The 21758-nt window shown below is 49.3% G+C and overlaps 3 protein-coding genes across 5 annotated transcripts; 2 read left to right on the top strand and 1 right to left on the bottom strand.

Annotated features, from left to right (window-relative positions):
• Positions 1-820: 820 nt before the first annotated feature.
• On the bottom strand, positions 821-12759 carry Ncr3 (natural cytotoxicity triggering receptor 3). Its single transcript, XM_034523967.2, has 5 exons — positions 12522-12759; positions 8308-8652; positions 8074-8199; positions 7878-7967; positions 821-957 (listed from the first exon to the last, which is right to left on the bottom strand). The coding sequence occupies exons 1-5, from the start codon at positions 12562-12564 to the stop codon at positions 914-916; spliced, it is 648 nt and encodes a 215-aa protein (XP_034379858.2). The 5' UTR covers positions 12565-12759; the 3' UTR covers positions 821-913.
• Lst1 (leukocyte specific transcript 1) lies at positions 4258-7603 on the top strand. Of its 2 annotated transcripts, none has more exons than XM_034524730.2 (4): positions 4258-4409; positions 5661-5774; positions 6142-6161; positions 7372-7603. In XM_034524730.2, exons 1-4 carry the CDS (start codon positions 4400-4402, stop codon positions 7519-7521), a joined length of 294 nt encoding a protein of 97 aa, XP_034380621.1. In that variant the 5' UTR covers positions 4258-4399; the 3' UTR covers positions 7522-7603. The 2 variants fall into 2 exon arrangements, with proteins under 2 accessions (XP_034380621.1, XP_076772884.1); XM_076916769.1 differs by having other exon boundaries at positions 4264-4409; positions 5673-5774.
• Positions 12760-16983: 4224 nt separating the features above from the next.
• Aif1 (allograft inflammatory factor 1) lies at positions 16984-21532 on the top strand. Of its 2 annotated transcripts, XM_034524513.2 has the most exons (7): positions 16984-17032; positions 19274-19408; positions 20188-20249; positions 20336-20402; positions 20704-20745; positions 20924-21086; positions 21327-21532. In XM_034524513.2, the coding sequence occupies exons 2-7, from the start codon at positions 19387-19389 to the stop codon at positions 21409-21411; spliced, it is 441 nt and encodes a 146-aa protein (XP_034380404.1). In that variant the 5' UTR covers positions 16984-17032; positions 19274-19386; the 3' UTR covers positions 21412-21532. The 2 variants fall into 2 exon arrangements, with proteins under 2 accessions (XP_034380404.1, XP_076772877.1); XM_076916762.1 differs by lacking the exons at positions 16984-17032; positions 19274-19408 and adding an exon at positions 19897-20048.
• The last annotated feature ends 226 nt before the right edge of the window (positions 21533-21758 follow it).

The raw sequence follows: 21758 nt of genomic DNA, 5'->3' as shown, positions 1-21758 counted from the left end.
GAAAGGCAGAATTAAGCAGGTCCACAGTGGCTATGGCTTTAGGAAGGGGACTCAGCCCCCACCCCCTTCTCAGGAAGAACTGAGGTGATGACACCTCTGTCCTGATGGAGCAATACAGAGGTGCCCTCCACCTCAAGGGGTCCGTCTAGAATGAGCCTCCTCCATTAGGAAGCAATAAATGCTTATAAATGAGTGATAGGGTGAGTGAATGAATGAATGAATGAATGAACAAGCAATCCGTTGACTTCAATGAACAGCAGGAACTGAATTATTGTCAGCTGAGGGGCAGCTGATTGGAGCCTAAGGAAGAGTAGATCCAAGGAAGGTGGGCCAAAGTCTCAGGTCATCACCGCTCCCCGACGGCAGTCTCTGTATCCCAGACCAGACAGTGCGTTTGGATAATATTACCGACACCAGTACCAGTAGAATACAGCTGACAGACACACAGCACTGAGAATGTGCTGGCCACTGGTCTACAGTCTTTATTACACTAGCCACTTCGTCTCCATGGAAAAGCCCTAAGACGCCGAGGGCCAGAGATGAAAGGCCGTCCTGGGATGGCAGTGGAGCTCACTGACAGGGGGCCTGGCCAGTGGGTTTGACTCTGTAAGAGGCAAAACAGCACTAATTCCAGCTTTGCACATTTTACTAGATGTAAATTTTATCTTCCTGAGGTAAAGGGGGAAAAAAAAAGAGGAAACAAAGACTAACTTGAGCAATTCAGCGGTAACATGAGGTAATGCTCACAACTTGGAAAGATATGAGAAGTAGCCCAGGGCTGTAGTTCACTGGGAGTGAACTACTAGCCCAGTATGCCCAGGTCCCTGGCTTTGGTCCCCAACACTACATCAAGCAGGCCTGGTGCTGTGGGGCTGTAATCTCAGCAGGATAATCCGAAATCCAAGGTCATCCTTCACTGGTTGGCAAGTATGAGGCCAGGTTGGGATGCATAAAAACCTGTCTCAAGAAGGAAAGAAATAAACAACATTCACTCTGGAGGCGGAGGCAGCCTGATCCGAGTTCAAGACCAGCCTGGTATACAGATCACATTCCAGGACAGTCAGGGGTACACAGAGAGAAATCTGGTCATAAAAACAAAGGTTGGGCAGTGGTGGCACACGCCTTTAATCCCAGCACTTGGGAGGCAGAGGCAGGTGGATTTCTGAGTTCGAGGCCAGCCTGGTCTACAGAGTGAGTTCCAGGACAGCCAGGACTACACAGAGAAACCTTGTCTCAAAATACACCCCCCCAAAAAAAAACAAAAAACAACAAAAAATCAAACAGGAGAGAGAGACAGAGACAGAGACAGAGACAGAGACAGAGACAGAGACAGAGAGAGAAAGAGAGAGACAGAGAGAGACAGAGAGAGACAGAGAGAGGCATGTGACTCAGCAAAGTGCTGCTTGTAGATCTAGGTCAGTGGTTCTCAACCTTCCTGATGTTGCAACCCTTTAATATACTCGCATGTTGCACTGACCCTCAGCCATAAAGTCGCCTTGTTGTTACTTCATAACTGTTGTTTTGCTACTGTTACAAATCGCAATGTAAATGTGTCAAATGCAGGATGTCTGGTGTATGATGGGGGTTAGGACCCATGGGTTGAGAACCAGTGATCTAGGTGTTAAGACTATGTTCATGGGGCCTGAAGAGATGGCTCAGCAGTGAAGAGCACTTACAGCTCATGAAGAGGGCCTGAGTTCAGTTTCCAGCACCCCAGTCAGGTTACCTATAGCTCCAGCTCGAAGGGATCCACGCTCTCTTCTGGTTTCTGATGGCATTTGCACTCAAGTTTGTATGCATACATGAACACAAACATAATTAAAAGTAAAAACAAATTATATATATATATATATATATATATATACACACACACATATATACATATATACATATATATGTGTGGATGTGCTCAAGTGTGTGTGTGTTATGTGTGTATATGTGTATGTATGTGTATGTGTGTGTATGTATGTGTGTATATGTATGTATGTGTGTGTGTGCATGCTTGCGTGGATGTGATCAAGTGTATGTATGTCTGTATGCGCATGCATGCATGTATCTGTGTGCACACACATGTGTTCTTGAGTATGAGTTCACAATCACTTCAAATGCTACTCCCGGCCAGCCTTCCACCTTGTCTGAGACATGGTCTAGTTGTGACATTCTTTGACTATTCCAGGCCAGACATCCTCACCCCTGTGAACTTCCATGAGTTCTCCATGCTCCACCTCCCGCCTCACACTAGGAATATGGAATTTCACAAGTGGCTGACGCACCCATCTTTATGTGGGCCCTGGGGACTCGAACTCCGGTCTTCATGCTTGTGTGGCCAGTGCTTTTACCAACAGAGCTCTCTCCTCACCCAATGTTTAAATTTAAAAAAAAAAAAATGTAATTATAAAATATAAACGAGATGAAATCTACTTAAATTGTGCCCTATTTGTTGAGCCGGGGGGGGGGGGGGAACACTGGGGATGTGGTGTGGTGTGGGGAGGAAGTACCACAAAGTTCCTGAATTTGGTTAACAAAACATGCGTAGGAACCCAGGCACCAGACTCACCCACCCTGTGTCCATCCTAGCTACCAGCCTTCCTCTGTTCAAAGATTGGGGTGTAGTTTTCTAGCACCCCCTTCCCTCTTGGTCACAATGGCACTGAGAGACCTTCACCTAGGTCCCTACTGCCCTACTGCCCAATGCCAGAATGCTGCCTTCTGTGGGAAGTCCTGACGCCCCACGTTTTGCTAACACCAGCTCCTCGTCGTCACCCACTTCCTGTCCTGCATCTGTCAGCAGATCTAGTCTGACTCCCTCTGACTCCCTGCTCCTCAGGCAGCACATCAATATCTTGCTGGATATACCTGCCAGACACCAAGAGAGGCGCCCTGAGACACCCCGAGCTGTCTGGCACTCGAGGTGCTGGGAGCACATGCCTACGCACAAATGCCAAGATCATGAACCCTAAGCAGGCACAGCAGAAGGGGCGCCTGGGGAGTCATCAGGGGAGGCCCCTGGAGGAGGTGGACATTCATTTATCACTACAGGATGAATTGGAAGGCTGGAGCTGAGGGAGTAACCACGCTAACCATAGCTAGGAATCCCAAAGGAAAGATGTAACACTGTCTCCCCATGGCTACGCTTCCTCTCCTAGATGCAGGAGGTACAGAGGCCAGGAAAAGAAGCTAAAACTGCAGGAGGGTGAAACGCCTGAGTTGGTGATGCTTTTCCACTCTGAACAGTTGAATGCGTCCCCTCTGTAAACCAAGAGTCTGGGTCAGCTGGGAGTGGGTGGAGATCCAGGATGAGCGGGGATACCCTCTGAGATAAAGGGAGGCAGACTTGGAGTTCCCTGAACCCGAAGGAATCTGTATTCAGACCCTATCCTCTGAGCCCCTGTGTCTGTGTCGTCATTTTCCAAAGAGGTTAAGAGATTTGCAGCTGAAAGTGGTGGCCCACTGTATACTCTGTGGGCCGAGGCAGGAAGATGGTAAGCCTTGGGCCAACCTGGGCTACATAGCAAAATCCTGCTGCTGCTGCTGCTGCTGCTGCTGCTGATAGATGCTGCTAATAAATAATAATAATAATAATAATAATAATAATAATAATAATAATAATAATTAATCTGTTCTGTTCCTGATTCATCACGGCTCCTCAGGGCTCCCCCCAAATCTACAGCACGCCTCTTATAACTGGGAGGTTCTCGGTTTCACACTGTTGTCCCTCAAGTGAGGGACCTTTATCTGGCCTCAAACAGGAAACAGTGTTAAAGGGCAGGAAGTCCCCAAGGAGAAGTTAAAGCATTCTTGGTAGCCCACTACTCCACACCAACCAAATAAGGTCCTCTCTCCTGGAGAAGGGCGCCCTTCTCTCTGTTTTTCTGGAGGTCCCCACACCTACTCCAGACCCTGGCTCCCTTGCCTTCACCAGCCCTCTCACCAGCATTCAGGATTGTGCAGGGTTTCTAGACTCCTCCAAGCCCCCTCCCACTCTCTCACCCCCATCAGCCTGGGGCAGAGGATATGGGGGTGAGGGTGGGTCGGGTACAGCTAAACACTTTCTCTGCTACTTCTGAGTCTCCCTTGCCTGTTTGCTTGTTTGTTTGTTTTCTGTGTAACCCTGGCTGTGCTTGAACCCACAGAGATCCATGTCTACCAACAGGGCAGCGTTGGGCTTCCCTTGTTACAATTTCAGGTTCCTGGCCTGGGGAATGGGCACCACAATATGTTAAGACAAACATACAATGTCCAGCTCAGTGAGGACAAGGATTGCAGTGGGGCCCCTGCCTCAGAGATGGGGAACTTGGGGACACGTGACTAACCCAAGCCATTAAGCCCAGCAGAAGAGAGATTAGTTTGGTCTTGACCTTCTGGCCTGTTCTCAGTCCCTGGACTATGTCCGATAACAATGGCATGTGGTAAGTAGAGACCCCTCTGTTCTGCAAGGGGAGGGATGTGAGGGCTGGGGAGTGAGGGACAAAAACAGAGTTCAGGGTCAGGAAAGGTGGTCAGAAGCCCTCAGAACAAGACAGTGCAGGTGGGAGTGGGACCTCTTGAGACCCGGAAACAGTAGGGTGTGAGCATAGAGTCAGGAGAGGTAACCGGTAGGTGAATCTCTAGAGGAAGTGAAAAGTTGAAGTCTGGGTAACAGATGTGTTCGGCTGGGGTTGTAGCTCAGAGCGCTCCAAGGCAGGAACGAAGCCCTGGGTTATAATGCCTTCTGTAACCCCAGCAGCAGAGAGGTAGTCTGTAAGGACCAGAAATCAAGGACATGACCTGTCTCTGCATGAGGCCTCAGGGAATTTGGAAGCAGCCTAAACTATAGAAGACACTGCATTAAAAAAAAAAAAAAAAAAAAAAAAAAAAAAAAAAAAAAAAGCCAGGCGGTGGTGTGCACACCTTTAATCCCAGAGTGGGCATGGGGGGTGAGAGGGTGAGGGGGCAGGAAGCGTGGACAGAGGCAGGAGGATCTCTGTATGTGAGATCAAAGCCAGCCTGGTCTACAGACTGAGTTCCAGGACAGCCAGGGCTACGCAGAGAAACCCTGTTTCTAAAAACAAAACAAAACAAACCCACCCAAACAAACAAAAAATAATACGAAACCCCCAGATCTGGAGCATATTTTCCTTTATCTAAAACTGTGAGAGGACAGCAGCGTCCCGGCCTTGACCGCAGAGCCACATAAAACAGCCGAGGTGGTACGCTCTGGCCAACCTGGCACTCAGGACACAGAGGTGTGAGGCTAAGAAGTTTAAACAGACCAGGAGAGTCGGAGCCCTCCGGGGGGACACATGAGACTGTCAACACAGAGAGACAGAAAGGTGGGAGAGACATGGGTTGGCGGTGGGGAGAGGGAGAAAGGACTTTCAGGCGGATATGATCAAGAGACTTTGCGGCCGCCCAGCAATTGGGAGGCAGAGGCAGGCGGATTTCTGAGTTCGAGGCCAGCCTGGTCTACAGAGTGAAAAAAAAAAAAGAGACAGAGAGACTTTGTATATACATGAATGAAATTGAAAGAAAGTAGGCTCCATCAGGGAGAGGAAGACAGGATAAAAGAAAGAAAAACAGGGGTAAAACCCAAGAAAAATATGGGAAGCCGGGAACCTTACATTTAACCAGGGGTTTGGGAAACTGATGGGAAAAAGACCCTCATAGAAACCCTGTTCCAGAAAACTTTTCAGCTAAACACTGTTACCTGCTATTCGGGAGCCTGGGAGTGGGGGGCCTCCTCTTCCTTCTCATCATCATCCTGTTCACCTGCCAGTGCCGATTCCATCAGAGAGGTAAGCCCTACACACCTCACAGACACCCACAGCCTGCCCTTCACACCCTTCTACCCCAGGAGTCCCGGGGTAGAAGAAGCCAGAGGAGTTGTCCAAAAGGCCCAGGCTTTGGTTGTGGTTCCTGTGACAACCAGCAAGTGAGGAGGGGTGTTATGGAAGGCTGTTCTGGGGTGGAGTCCTATGGGGTTGGGGAACTAGGGTGTGTGTGTGTCTGTTCTGGAGTTGGGGGCCTGAGGTGGGGTGCTATTCTGACTCGGAAGATCCAATGTGAGGTGCTGTCCTAGGGTGGATGAGCCAAGTTGGGGTGCCACTCAGGCAGGGGGATCAGAGAAGGGTATTGCTGAACTTTTTTTTTTTTTTCTTCTAGTGAAAAGACTGGAAAGGAATGTGAGTCTGGGGGGCGAGGTGACAAGGGGGGAGGGGATGAAGGTGCGGGGAAGGAGGGCGGGCTGGGGGGCAGGGAGGGTGTCCCAGCAGGAGGTGAGGAGATAAGGGAATCCTACATAGGGAGTGGGGCTGGGATGAAGGGGTGGAGCCGAGAGAAAAGGAAAGAGGAAGTAGGAGAAATGGAGAAAATGAAAGAAGCAGAAAGAAAAGAGGCGACCAGGAGAGAGGGAGGAAATGGTGTGTTTATAAGAATATGAAACACTTCAGAAGGACGGAGAGAGGAGGAAGTGAGTGAGAGAGAAAATTAGAAAAAAAAAAGCAGAGAGAGGAGTTAATCAGGACTACAGAAGAGGCCCTGTCTCAAAAGAACAACAGAAGCAAAAGGGGTGGGGTGGGGGCGTGGCTAGCAGTGTGGTTTAGTTACAGGTTTCTAGCCTGTGTAGAACCCAGTGTTTGATTCCCAGGGCAGCATAAAGCCAGAGCGCTGGTACGTGACTGAAATCCCATGTCGAGGCAGGGAGTCTGTCCTTAACTACATATCATGTTGAAGGCCAGCCTGAGCTTCATGAGACCGTCTCAAAAGAAGAGGGGGTTTGGGGGCTGGAGAGATGCCCAGCATTAAAAGCACTGACTGCTCTTGCAGAGGACCTGAGTTCAATTCCCAGCAACCACATGGTGGCTCACAACCATCTGTAATGGGATCCGATGTCCTCTCCTGGTGTGTCTGAAGACAGTGACAGTGTGCTCATTTAAATAAAGTAAATAAAGGGGGGGTGTGGGGAGAGAGGAGGTTCTGAGAAAGTAGTGTTTGCTATAGCCAAGTGTGGTGGCTTGTGCCTGGAACCCCAGTACTGTGGGGTACAAACAGGCAAGTCCTCGGGGCTCTCTGGTGGAAGTGGCAAACTCCAGTTTTAGTGAGAGAACTTGTCTCAAAACAGATAGATGGATAGATAGAAATAACGTGTAGAGACAATTGGAAAGTGGACATCCACGCATGGACTTCAGGCCCTACACAAGCACAGGCAGACACACTTCTATAGAAACAAAGAAAGAGGAAAAGCCAGGGAAAACAGGTTCAAGAGACATAAAGAGACTGAGAGAAAAGAGTGAAGCGGCAGGGCAGGGAGAAAGGCAGGTGGGAGCTGGGGCCAGGGGAGGGATGTGACGGCGGAACCCCGGGTCCTCACATCATCATCCTCTGAACCTCCAGGCCCAGATCCCAGAGCAGGAGCCCCACTACGCATCTCTCCAGAAGCTGCCGGTGTCCAGCGGTGATCTCACAGACAGAGAGGAAGGTGAAGGCATGAAAGAAGACCCCAGCACTGATTATGCCTGCATCGCCAAGAGCAAACCCACCTGAGCACTCACTCACAAAAGCCCCACTCCCTCTGGGTGGGTGCCCAGAGTCACCCTGTGTTCACCTAGTAAAGTCTGGCACCCCACTTCTGCGTCAGGCTTCTCTGTATGTGTCCAGCCCATGGCTCACCTCCCACCTGCTGGGGGTCAGCGGTCACTGAGCAAAGGCATTTAGTCACACCCCTCCTCTAAACGCTATTAACAGCTTGTGGTCCCTGAGATGGGAGAGCTAAGAGTGGAGGGGTGTGTGTGTGTGTGTGTAGTGTGTGTGTGTGTGTGTGTGTGTGGTGTGACTAGAGAATGAAGAAAATACGAGAGTCCTCAGTGAGAGAGAGGAGCAGGTAAGGATTTATTACTGGCCTCTTGAGAGTGCTGGCTCATTGGGATTTAGAATCGCTCGCTCCTCGGAGGCTGCCGGAAGAGTGGCGGTGTTTTCCACGTGACAGGGACCTGGGGAGAAATAGCAGGGGCTGCTCAGAGTTACAGGCCTGAACCTCTCCTCTCCTCCTGCAATCTCCCTCCCATCTCTGCTCCCTTGCCCCCATCAGCAACTCACATTTGCCCTGGTAATAGATGGTACTGCCCGTGGCCACGGAGAGAAAGCCGAGGGCATAGAATCCAGCCCGGAGGAGGAGATGCGTGTGGGCTGCTTGCTCTGGGTTGGAGGCTTGCTGAGGAGGCCCTACAGCGGGGCGTGGAGAGGGTGGAGGAAGGAGTTCGGGAACTCAGAGCAGGGGACAGTGCCTAACTTCCAGGAACACTGCATCTTGGGGGTCTCCCACCACCTCACCTTTCTCCACCAGCAGCCGAGTCCCGTTTCCGGTTCCCACGCCCAGGCCTAACACCTCCACCCTGCACACATAGATTCCGGCATCCTGGCTTTGGGTGTCCTGTATGAGCAGTCCTGCCTCGTGGTCCCTAAGGAACTGGGAAACCGAAAAAGAGGCCAAGCGGCCTCTGAACCCTGGGGTCGAGTTGCTCAACTCCATCCCCACGGCTACTTTGTCTTGGTACCACGTGACAGAGCCAATGGCCGCTTTTCCTCGGCTGGCATTGAAGGAGCAGGGCAGGGAGGCAGTAGTGCCCTCCTGCGCACGAATCTCAGGGGGCTGAGACACCCAGAGAGCACAGGATCCTGGGAAGAAAGCAAATATCCAGAGAACACCTACTCAGTTATTCCAAAACAAAAAGCATTCTCCACAGCGCTTCTTCCCCGTGGGGGGTGGGGTGTCAGGACAACCCCCCCCCCCAAGTCTCATTAAACCTCTTCACCAATTTAAATTTTTAGTTTTTAAATTCTTTTACACACTAACTCCCGCCCATATACAGTCACCTTCTCTGTCCCGGCCGGAGCTGCCGGTCCGTGGGTCAGGGTCTAGCAAGAGAAAGAGTGGGGATGGAGGGGAAGAGACTCGAAGAATGGAGACAAGACAGAGGTTCTGATCAAGTCTCAAGTCTCCTTTATTGAAGGGAAATCCGGGGTATTTATACGCTTTGCCATGTGCTCCTTGCAGCTGGGGGCCCTAAACAGCAAAACAAGATATGTGTGCAATACAAGATGTTTATCAGAGTGTGCTCAGCTCTTTATAGGCTGTTGAAAACAAGTCTCTTGTCAGGGCATATGGCTGGAGATGGCTGCAAAGATGATAGCCGCTTTCTGCTAGGAGTCGGCTCCCAACACTTCTCTACAGACCTGTTTTGGGCGTCTTAATCTCTGCAGTACACTTAGCGCTCATGAATGAGTGTAGCTGCCTCCGTGAGTAATGCCATCTGGGTATTATTACTGCGATGGGAGTTGTTTTGGTTTAATTTTGGTCTTGGCTGTATTAGGGCTTTAACCCGGACCTGATGAATGCTGACAACTAACTCTATCAATGAACCATATCTCAAGCTTCAAGTTTATACCTGAAGCTCAAATCTTGGCTACATTCTATAAGAAATTATTATAAATACTTTGATTGGGTTGCCCACAATTAAGAAAGTATTTTATTACATGTGCATGGGTGTTTTTGCCCCGTGTGTGTTTGTATCACAGAGGGTATTGGATCCCCGAGAACTGGAATGGGTTCCCACTGTTGTGAGCCAACATGTGGGTGCTGGGGACTGGACCTGTGCCCTCTAGGAGAGCATCCAGTGTTCTTAACTTCTGAGCCACCTCTGCATCCCCCACCCCCTTTAAAAATAGAGTCTTGTATGCTCAAGGTTGGCCTTGAAATCGTCACATAGCTAAGGATCACCTTGAATTTCTGATTCTTCTGAGTACCTGGAGACAGGTTGTGTCACCATGGCCTGTTGATGCAATGCCTGGGGTCAAGCTCAGGGCTTTGTACATGGTGGGCAAACACCCTACCACCACGCCACACCCCTAGCCCAGTTTTTTTTTTTTTTTTTTTTTTTACCCCTGAACTTCACTGGCCAGGAACTTCTTGAATCAATACTGGTTCTCATGAGAGGCTTAGCTACATAACCTTCCAGGGGAAGACACAGCTGTAGTTGGCTGAGTGCCCTAACACGTCCACGCTGATGAAGTAAACTGATTGTTAGAGTCTGTGATTCAGTTTTGTTTTGTTTTTTAAAAAAACTAGGTACATTTACTGCTCATTCAAATACTATGGATCTCAAACTTCAGAGTGTATTGAAATGATCTGAAAAGCTGTCTGTTTGAGACAGGGTCTCGCTATGTAGACCTGGAACTCTCTATGTAAGATGGCATCAACTCACAGGAATTGTGATGCCTCTGGGATTAGTGTAGGGCACCACCAGCGCTTGGCTGGTTTTCCTTTTTTTAAGCTAGAATCTTGTTATAATATTTCTGGGCTCAACCCATTCTCCTGCCTCAGTGTCACTTAAGTAGCTGGAAACACAGTCACCATCCTGGAGCATTTGTCAAAGCTTTGTAGAAGGGACTGAAGAGACGGCTCAGCAATGAAGAGCTATGGGTAATCTTCCACAGGACCTGGGTCCTGTTCCCAGTACCAACATAGTGGCTCACAATTATCTATAACTCCAGTTCCAGAGGCTCTAAAACCCTTTTCTGCTGTCCGGCCTCCTAGGGCACCAGGCACACATGTGATATACAGACATTAATGCAAGCAAAAACACTCATGCACATAAAATAAAATTATAATAGCAGGCCAGGCACTATGACATATGCCTTCAGTCCCAGCACTCAGGCCGACAGAAACAGGAGGATCTCTGAGAGTTTGAGGCCAGCCTGGACTACATAGCAAGTTCCAGGACAGCCAGGGCTGCATAGAGAGACTGTCTCAAACCACTGTCCCCCTCAAAAAAAAAATTATAGTAGCTAGGTGTGGAGCTTATCCCTATAATCCCAGCACGTGGGAGATGGAGGCAGGAGGCTCAGGAGTTCAAGGTCACACTAGGCTACATATGGTCTAATTTTTTTGAGATTTTATTTTTTAACTCAAAGTATTTATTTTCATATGTATGGGTGTTTTACCTACATGTATGTCTGTACATCACATGTCTGCTTACTGGCTGTGGAGGTCAGAAGAGGGTATCAGATCTCCCCCAGAACTGGAGTTACAAATGGTTGCTAGCCACCGTATGGGTGTGGGAGTTAAATTTGGTCCCATGGAAGAGCAGCTAAGGCTTTTAACCTCAGAGGCATCTTTTAAGCCCCTACATATTAATTTTAAAACTAGCCTGGGCTATTTAAGATCCTGTCCTTCAAATACACATTTAATTGGAAAATAATTGGAAGCTGAATATGATGTTAGGCATGTAATCCCGGCACTCTGGAGCCCACGTCAGGAGCATCTCCAAAAGTTCAAAGATCTGCCTCAACTACACAGAGCTGTAGGTCATTCAGGGCAACATGAGGCTCTAGTTCAAAAAAGAGAAGCCCCGTCAATCAATCAGTCGATCATTACCATGGACCAGCTCACTAGAGAGCTTCAGAAGGGCCCACGAGTTTGCCCAGTGTTCTGATGTCAATGAGCCTGGGTCTGCAGTCTACAGTTTGAAAAGCACTGTATATGTTCAACAAACAGCTTTTAATGTTATCTTGATTAATTAAAATGAGTTTCGGTAAGAAAAAAAAATTTTTAACCTTAGACTTGTCTCTCAAACTCCTAATTATATCTGCACCCTATCTAATAAACTTAATAATCTAATAGACATCTTACACAACAAATTAAACCCTCAAGAAAGAAAATCAGACTGGCTAGATGGCTTATCTGGTAAAGGCACTTGGCACAGAACCTGGGGTCCAGAGTTCGAGTCCCAGGGCCCACGCTGCAGAAGGAAAGAACAGACTCTTGCAGGTTATTTATCTGACTTCCGAGAGCCTCGACAGTGGTATGTTCCACCTCCAAAATAACGTGATGCAATTTTAAAAATTAAAAATGTTAATGAAAGAAAAATCTGCTTAGTGTATTAGTACAAGCCCGATCTCTCAGCACTCAGGAGGCTACAGAAAGAGGATCGAACGTTTGGGGCCAGGCTGGGCTACACAGCCAGGGCTAGGGATTTAACTCATCTGGTAGCATGCAGGAAGCCCTGGCTTTGATCCCCAGCGACTCACAAGGTGGTGCACCACTGTAATCCTAGCTCTTGAGAGGTGACCTTGGGAAGAGCCAATTCAAGGTCATCCTTGGCTATATATGAGTTTGAGATCAGACTAAGCTACCGAGACCCTGTCTCAAAAACAAGCAAGCAAAAATAACACCAAATAGTCAAACTCAACATACCAGCCCTTCCTTTCTATCCCCTTTCTCGGGGCCTTTAGATTGTATCTTTCTTGAAAGGAGGCTGAGAAGAAAAGGGGCTACAGAATGGATGATAGAAACAACCCTTTGGGGTGGCAGGTGACCTAGCAGGTCTGGCTTCTGGAAGAGTCCTCAGGAGACAGTGTTCTGAAGTGCTCTCTGCACCCCTCAGGGTTCCCACTAGACACCCCCTGGAGCATCTAAATCCCACCTCTTCTTCCTTTCCTCCTCCTCCTGTCCCCATGCCCTAGTTCCCGAGCAAACACCCAGTCACCTGGATAAACCATGATGAAGATGACCAACAGCATCTTGACCATGTCTCCTGCTGGTGAGGCGGACGGACCTCAGCAGTGAGGTCTAAGTAGAGGAACGACTACCAAAGTCCAGGACAAGTATGACTCACATGTGACTAGCCAATAACCTCCGCTGCTTGGGACTTTAAGCATCATATGCCTGTCCTGCTAAGGAGAAAAGATGGCACCGATGGACATGCCTGGGCTCCCTGGAGGCAGCTAGTGGACAGGCGGTAATAATGGGACAGGATATCCTCATGTGTGATTTTATAAGATTGGGTAGGTGAGACCAGGATGTGGTTCTCTCACCTTCTGAAGTTCAAGACCAGACCTTCACCTGAAAAAAACCCCTCTGGCACCCTCCAGCTGAGAGACTAGGCTCCTTCCCCTCTCCTTTGTCCGGCTATGCCCAGGTCCAATGTCTCCATCCCTCCCCAGTCTGCCTTTCCCTCTGGGGAGCAAGCTGCTGCTGGTGGCAATGGAAGCTTCATCTGTACAGGTTGGACCTATTCTCCCAGCCATGTTGACAGAGGAGCAAGAGCTATTAATGCGTAAGTCTGAGTTTTTATTTTCCTGTCTTCTGGAAAGGAACATTCCCAGCAGAAACCTGCTTTGCCGTGCCTTGTTCACAGATGTACTCATGAGAAATCCATTCGTTTGTTATTTTAGCTACTGTTTAACTGCCTCTTTTGTTTGTTTGTTTTGTTTTCCAAGACAGGGTCTCTCTGTGTAACTCTGGCTGTCCTGGAACTCACTGTGTAGATCAGGCTGGCCTTGAACTCACAGAGATCTGCCTGTCTCTGCCTCCTAAGTGCTGGGATTAAAGGTGTGCGCCACCAGAAGAAGCCTATGTAAACACATTTATTGGGAATCTACAAAGTGCGAGTCACATGAGATGTTCTTCACAGGCACGAGTGGTAGACATCTCGTTACCCATAACCGCAGGTCACGCGGATGCCGGTACGCCCTGGTGTGTACTTTACAGACCCACAGGAGGTGAAAATGCACCTGGAAGAGAGGGGTAAATTGTAGCATGCCACGTGGAATGTGGGCTCAGCCTCACCATCCATCCTTGGGCTCCTTTTATTTTCTTCAAATTTTTGTATGCTTATTTGTGTGCGTGTCTACACGGGCGTGCGTGCTGCGGCATGTGTGTAGAGGTCAGAAGACAACCTGTAGGAGTGGGTTCTCTCTTTCTGCCATGTGGGTTCCAAGGACAGACGCTGAGTCATTGGTCTGGGGGGGGGGGGGGCCGAGGGCCTTTATCTGCTGAGCGATCTTGCTAGCACAGTATTTTTTTTAGGTTTAGTTTGGGTTTTTGTTGTTTATGGTTTTTAAAGATTTATTTCATTTATATGAGTACATTGTAGCTGTCTACAGACACACCAGAAGAGGGCATCAGATCCCATTACAGATGGTCATGAGCCACCATGTGGTTGCTGAGAACTGAACTCAGGACCTTTGGAAGAGCAGTCAGTGCTCTTAACAACTGCTGAGCCATCTCTCCAGCCTTAGTTTTTTTGTTTTTTGGGATTTTTTTAAATTTATTTTTTTATATAATAAGTGTTTTGCCTGTATACATGTGCACCATGTGTGTGCCTGGTGTTCATGGACATCAGAAGAGGGCATCGGATCCTCCAGAACTGGAGTTACTGGAGCACCCTGTGGGTGCTGGGAACTGAAGCCCGTCCTCGGCGACAGCAACAAGTGCTCTTAACGGCTGAGCTATCTCTCTAGGCCTTGACCCCATCTTTGAAACTAATGCATTTTTCCCCCTCCTTGTGTCTGTGAGGAGCTCTGTCCTGTAACATGTTGCTGTACTGTCCAGTTGCCTCCCACTGTGAAGTGACACATGACTCTGTGTATCCCATTGTTAACAATGCTGGCTTGGAGCACTTCCCGTGCTAGCTCCCTCCCAAACTACTCTCAGCCACCTGGGTAACCACACCACCTGGGAAGGCCTCACTGGGTCATCTGCCCACCAATGAGCTGTGGAGAGGCCTTCTCCTTAAGGTAACAAAGTGGAGGGTGTGGGACCCAGGTGCCATGGGCAGGTACGTGCTGCCCCCTGCTGGCCACAGAGCCTGGGACCTGAAGCATTTGGGTTCTCCACAAGGCCTTAATTCCTCCTCCCAAGATCTCTTAGTTTTCTTCCCATAAGCCTATGGTTTGGGGGAGAGAGGTACAATAGCCTCTGGTTTGAGATCAATGTTGTATTTTCTTGTCTTTTCCCTTTTTTTTTTTTTTTTTTTGTGTGTGTATGGGTATTTTGTTTAAATGTATGTCGGGTCACCTGTGTGCCTGGTGCCTACAGGGACAATAGGGCATAGGATGTCCTGGGACTGGAGTTACAGGCAGTTGTGAGTTGCCATGTGTGTGCTGGGAATTAAACCTGGGTCCTCTGGAAGAGCAGTGGGCATTAAGTGCTGAGCCCTCAAGCCCCCAACCTGTATTTTCACAATGCACACTCTGACACAGGGCAGTACTCTGTGGCTCAGGAAACAGTGGTTTACAAGTCACCGTCCTGTGCTCACCACTTGTGTGCACATCTTTAAATTGGGAATCGTAACTATGAATTTCCAGATTTCTGCCCTAGCTACTTAGTGTATATAAGTCTCTCCTCCCACTCTTGTGCTGGGGTGATCCAGGAGGTCGCTGGGCCTAAACTTAAGGGGCCTCTGCTCCCTCCTTCCCTTCCTGCCAGGTAAGACTCCCAACCCTCTTGTTATGGCTATGGATTCCGAGACACTACATGACTGCTCCTGATATCAGTCCGTGTCTTACGTTACTGTTGCTGTGATGAGATGTCATGACCGAAAGAAACGTAGGAAGGGCTTATTGGGCTGACAGGCCCTGAATTACACAGTCCACTGAGGGAAGCCAAGGCGGCACCTCAAATAGGCAGGAACCTTGAGCTAATGCAGAGGCCATGGGGGGGGTGCTTCATACTGGCTTGCTCATCATGGCTGCTCAGCCTGCTTTCTACAGAACCCAGGACTACCAGCCCATGGGTGACCCACCCACAGTAAGCTGGGACCTTCTCCAATCAGACTGACTGCAGGCATTTTCTCAGTTGATGCTCCCTCTTTCAGATAATTCTTTTTTTCTTTCTTTCTTTTTTTTTTTTTCAAGACAGGGTTTCTTTGTGTAGCCCTGGCTGTCCTGGAACTCACTCTGTAGACCAGGCTGGCCTCGAACTCAGAAATCCGCCTGCCTCTGCCTCCCAAGTGCTGGGATTAAAGGCGTGCACCACCACCGCCCAGCTCAGATAATTCTTCTTGTATCAAGTTGACAGAACTGTCTAGTTCAGTCCATCTAGAGTAAGTCATGGCGTATGTGTATTCAAGAACAGTTTTCATTATCTCAGACTTTCTAGGGACTTTAATAGTTTTGTTGTTATTGGTTGATTTTTTTTTTTTTGTGACAGGGTCTCAAGTATGTAGTTCTTGGCTTGCTCTGGAACTCTATGTGTAGACCAGACTGGCCTTGACCTCACAGAGATCTACCTGCCTCTACCTTTTGAGTACTAGGATTCAAGGCGTGCACCAACACTCCCAGCCTTCAATTTACATCTTAAGACATCCTACTCTGTAACCCAGGATACTTGAATGTTGAGTCTGTAGACCAGAATAGCCTCAAATGTTCAGTAACTTCTTGAATTAAAAAATTAGTTCTTGGGGGCTGGAGAGATGGCTCAGCGGTTAAGAGCACCGACTGCTCTTCCAGAGGTCCTGAGTTCAATTCCCAGCAACCACGTGGTGGCTCACAACCACCTGTAATGGGGTTTTATGTCTTCTTCTGGTATGGCTGAAACAGCAATAGTGTACTCATATACAATAAATAAATCTTTTTTAAAAATTAGTTCTTGGGGTTAAATAGCTCAGCCAGATAGTGCACTGGCTGCTCTTCTGATGGACCTGGGGTCCACGGCAACTCATGTCCTCTCACAACTCCTGCTTCAGGGTATCCAACACCCTCAGTTGGCCTCTGGGACAGAACTGGTGCTCAGACATGCATGTGGGCAAAAGACCCCTGTCCCCCTCGCCCCCATTTTTAAAGTTGTTATTCAAACCAAGCAATGGTACTTTGTCCTATATGTCTTTATTAAAAGTGTCACTGACTTCAAATCACAGCACTAGGAAGGCTGAGGCACGAAGGTCAGTTGTTCATCTTCAGCTACGTAGTGAATCCCAGGCCTGCCTGGGCTACATGAGATCCGGTCTCAACAAGATGAAAAGAAAAGTCTATGACTTTTCCATCACAGATCATTTGAGATCTGCCTGTGGGCTACTGACACCTGAAAGAAATCTTGGCAGAGCGGGTACCTCAAGAGGACTTCTGGCCATAGGGGAGGCTGGGCCACTGTGACCTCATAGAAAGGTAGCCATGGTGATAGGCACCCAGTTCCCCCATCCTATTGTTTCTGTGTCAGGCTCCTCCAAGGCCCAAACTAACTGGAAGCCAGACGCACCCTCTGATGTGGTCTGCACAGGTCAGTCTCCTGGGCAAGGAGCAGGGCTGGGAGAATGGAGGGTAAATAGAAGGCTCTCAGGGCACACACACACAGACCACACACACTCTCTCTCCATAGTCATTCCCCTTGGAGAGCACAGAACTGTAACACAGGCTCTTAGCAAAGACTTTAAATCTCACAGTTATAACAGCTCCCTCCCTGACTCCATTCCCAGGCCTCTTCTGGTACATTTTACTTTGGGGTTTTGGTTTTTCTCTTAAATTTATTTATTCTCTGTCTGTCTGGGTGCAAGTGCATGACTGGACTGGTTAGAGGTCGGTTTGTGGAAGTCTGTTCCTTCCTGTCTACTATGTGGTTCTCGGCTTCTCACTCAAGTCTGCATGCTCGATGGCAGTGCTGTCACTCAAGGAGCCCTGCCCTGGCCATGGCCCTTGCTTTTCTTTCCAGACCCTGTCTGTCTCAGGCTCACCTAGAACTCCATAAGGCCGATTGCCTCAAACCTTTGGTGGTCCTGACCTGGCCTCCCCAGTGCTGGGAAATACAGTCCTGCATCTCCCTGGCTGACTTTTTAAAAACCTCTTTTTTATTAGCCCCAAACAAGCTTCAGGCCAGCTTCCTCTGCAGCTGCTCTAAGCGTACTCCAGCCAGGAAGACTGCTCTTGCCTCGGAGGGGCTTTTGGGCAGCCGCTTTTCTTATGCTCCCCATGTCACACCAAAATATAGAACCTCATTCACTTCCTGGGCAAAGCTCCTAAAACCCTTGCACTTTGCTAATTGATAAAGGTTTAATACGGCATCTTCTGTCTATGATAGTAAGACTCTTTTAACTGGGTTGTTGATAGGGTAACTTTTGGAAAGTCCCTAAAGATAGGAATCTGTTGCCAAGGGCAGGAATGAGGAAGAGAGGGCTATAACTTTCAACTCAATTGGTCTGTAGCCAATAGTTGATTATTTAAATAGCTAATGATCTAACGGGCCATCCCAGATCCCAGCCTGGTGGTACCTCCTTAAACACCCAAGAAGACGATGTGGGCGGAGGGCTGCCAGGCAGGGTTAGCGGGAAGAGCACGGAGGCTCCAGACCTCTCTCCCCATCTCACTTGCATCTGGCTGCCCCTGTGTTGGATGCTTTATAATGAAGCACAAATGTGGGCAAGGTGCTTTTCTTGAGTCCTGTGATCCAGCTCAGCAAACTACCAAATCTGAAGAGGCGCTTGTAGCATTCTTGGTTTATATGGCTGGCTGTCAGAAGTACAAGAGGCCTGGCCTGCAGGCCAGCATCTTAACCTTGAGCAGGCTTGTAAGGACAGAGCCCCTCCACACAGAGGATTGTCAGAACTGAATTCTACTATAAGATGAGTGATCAGTTTCCACCAGGAACTGAGGAACTGGTTGCTGTTGGAGGAACCCTCCCATGAGGTACTGTTAACTGGGGAACTGGTTGGATCCAGCTCCTGCAAGTTCTTTAATTTCCATACACATCCTGTGCTATGAATGCGTACACACACATACAAATAAAACAGTAGAAATTAAAAGAAAACTTAATTAAAAGAAAAACCGCAACTTTCCCCCTTTCCACCCACAAATCTCCTGCATCTGAGAGCACTTTCTCAGCCGTCTCCCATAGCCATGCTATTCAAACCTGCCTTCTCCATACAGTGTTCTGTGTGGAGACCACCAGACCAGAGTTTTCGTCTGTCGGCTCCCCAGGCCTAGCAATGTGCCCTGCAAACAGGAGGCCTTCAGCCTTCATTTGCTGCATAAACACGGCTAGAGAACTGTCTCCACCAGACACTGTGAGCCTCTCACAGAGCCAGATGCTGCAGTCTTCTGCAGTGTCAGACACAGCCTGCAGTACAAGGGGGCATAGCCTGGGGGAGGGGAAGGCACAAGGGAAGGGGTCTGAGTGTACTGGAGTCACAACCCTCCCTCCCCTGGCAACCCATTGACTGAAGGGACCAAGGCTACCCCTGGTATGAGGGGAAAGCAGTTGCAAGAGTTAGACCCCTGCTTAGCCCATGGTGGGGACAGGAAGTGGCTCCATCTGCTGTCCCTTTCAGTCTCACTTTCTGTCCCTCCAACGTGTCTCTTTAAACTCTCAAATGACTTTGTAGATTCAACTAAAGATTTCAAAGCAGGAGAGGCAGGAGGTTGGCACTCAAGAGCTTGAAGAACAGAAAGCGAAGTATTTCTGGGAGATGTCTCCATGTGTCCAGAGTGTTCCTCTGTAGCTCCTGAGAGAGGTTTCTTTCCTTTCCAGGGCCCTAGGCTCAGCTCACCCCATTCCTGGAGCAGCCTGCAGACTTCAGCCTATCTCTTCCATACCAGAGAAAGTCAGCCAGTCCTCCTCAGCTGCCTGTCTTAACCTGCATCATGAAGCCTGAGGAAATTTCAAGTAAACCCTCCCAGCCCCCACCTCAGGATCTAGGGAGAGCCATTGTTGACTGCTTCCTTGGTTTGGGTTTGAGACAGGTTCTTACTGGGGTAGCCTGGCTGGTCTCCAACTCCCAGGACCCTCTAGCCTCAGCCTCTCTTAGGTGCTAGATTGCAGGCCTAGGGTATCACGCTTAGTCCCTCAGATCCTGGTGCCCTTCCACACCTCCAGAAGCTGATCTAAGTCTTTCTCCCATGTACAACCTGCTGCTTTGGAGGAACTGTGTGGAGCTAGGTGTGTTACAGGGCTGCAGTACACAAGTAGCCATTGGGAGGCTGAGGTCGGACGGCTGCTTGAACTCAAGTGCCTGGACGATGACCCTGCCCCTCTCACCCCCCCAAAGGAATTTTTCATCTCCCTTTTCAACCCAGTGTGCCTTCTCCTGGGGTGCTGGTGTCAGCAGAAGCTGATGGGGAAGTGATGCCTGGGAGTTAGCGAGGAGGGAATGAGTGGAAAGGGGAAGTACAAAGTACAAGAGGCCCCAGCGAGACTGGGGAGCTGGGGGACAGGGGAGCCAGCAGACAGACTGCCAGCCTCATCATCTCCCCACCTAAGGCCACCAGTGTCTGAGGAGCTATGAGCCAAAGCCGGGATTTTCAGGGTAGGGAAGGTGGACCACATAGAACCAGGAGCCAGGAGGGTTGCTGGAGGATCTCAGAGGGCAGCACTTGGGTAACGCTTGGGCTGGGCACGGGGAGGAGGAGAGGCAGGAAGGGGTGGCTAACCTCTGTACCCCTCAGGAGGAAAAGCTTTTGGACTGCTGAAGGCCCAGCAGGAAGAGAGGCTGGAAGGGATCAACAAGGTAAAAGCAGGAGCCAAGGGGAGGGGTCTGGAGTGCCTCAGGCCAGGTTGACCAGGTTGACCCCCGAGCCTGTCTGACCCCAACAGCACTTCCTCGATGATCCCAAATACAGCACTGATGAGGATCTGCCGTCCAAACTGGAGGCCTTCAAGAGTGAGGAGGGCTGTGGGGGAGGGAAGCTGTGGGCAGGGAGGGAAGCTGGGGGTGGGGAGGGAAGCTGGGGGCTGGGGGCCCAGAGGTCGGCCAGCTGACTGTTGTGGAGGAGGAGGGAGGCTGCCTTCAAGCTCCTCCTTTCCGTTTGTGGTCCTTCTCCCTGCTCTCCCCATCTTCGCACCCCCATAGGCACCCTCACAAGCCTCTATCCCCACGCTCTCCTTCGTATCTCCTCCCCTGGCATTGCTCGTCCTCAAACCCCCACAACAGCAATGACTCTCTCTGCTCTCTTTCTCACCAGCGAAGTACATGGAGTTTGATCTGAATGGAAATGGAGATATCGGTGAGAAAAGGGTGGTTTGGGTTAGTGTGCAGACCTAGGGAAATAAATGGAGGCCTTGTCTCCTAGTTCTGTCTCCAGTAGACAGGAAAAGGTCTAGCCACAACCAATACAAGGGTGGGGGTGAGGACATGGAGGCACAAGATGGCAGAGAGAGGGAACCCTCCTTTTCTACCTTCAGATATCATGTCTTTGAAGCGAATGCTGGAGAAACTTGGGGTTCCCAAGACCCACCTAGAGCTGAAGAAACTAATTAGAGAGGTGTCCAGTGGCTCTGAGGAGACGCTCAGCTACTCTGACTTTCTCAGAATGATGTTGGGCAAGAGATCTGCCATCTTGAGAATGTGAGATCTAGTTCCAATCCCCCAGGACTTCCCGGCCTTCTCCATCATAGCCCCAGCCTTGTCCCCACAGCCACCCTTCATTCTCACATGGACCCTTCACAACCCCCAACCCATCCACAGCTCTGGTTCCCGCAGTCCCCAGCACTGTGTTCCTGGCCCTTCCTCTTCTTCTGCACTCTTAAAGCAACCTAAGATTTACTCCCTTGAGAGATTTGTCCCTGATGCCTGTGTCTCTTCCAGGATTCTGATGTATGAAGAGAAAAACAAAGAACACCAGAGGCCAACTGGTCCCCCAGCCAAGAAAGCTATTTCTGAGTTGCCCTAATTGGAGGTGGATATAACATGGTGGGACTGAGGAGCTTCTAATGACAGCAGCATAGAAAAAAAGAAGCAGTTGTGAGCCAGAGTCAAACTAAATAAATAATGCTCCCTAGTGGGCCAAATCAGCTCTGTGTTTACTGGGGATACCTGTCCTGGATCGGGGGAGGAGGAAGCATCTTGGAGGGAAGGGTAGTAAGGATTTGCCATCCTTACCATTGGATGGGTTTGCTATGGCTAATGCTCCTCTTTGTACTGAGGGGGAGATTCAAGAGTTTCTTTCTTTCTTCCTTCCTTCCTTTCTTTCTTTCTTTCTTTTTTTTTTTGTTTTGTTTTTCCGAGACAGGGTTCCTC

This window comes from Arvicanthis niloticus, chromosome 20, assembly GCF_011762505.2.
Source record: "Arvicanthis niloticus isolate mArvNil1 chromosome 20, mArvNil1.pat.X, whole genome shotgun sequence".
Classification (NCBI taxonomy): Eukaryota; Metazoa; Chordata; class Mammalia; order Rodentia; family Muridae; genus Arvicanthis; species Arvicanthis niloticus.
This window is presented reverse-complemented; position numbering and strand designations above follow the sequence as displayed.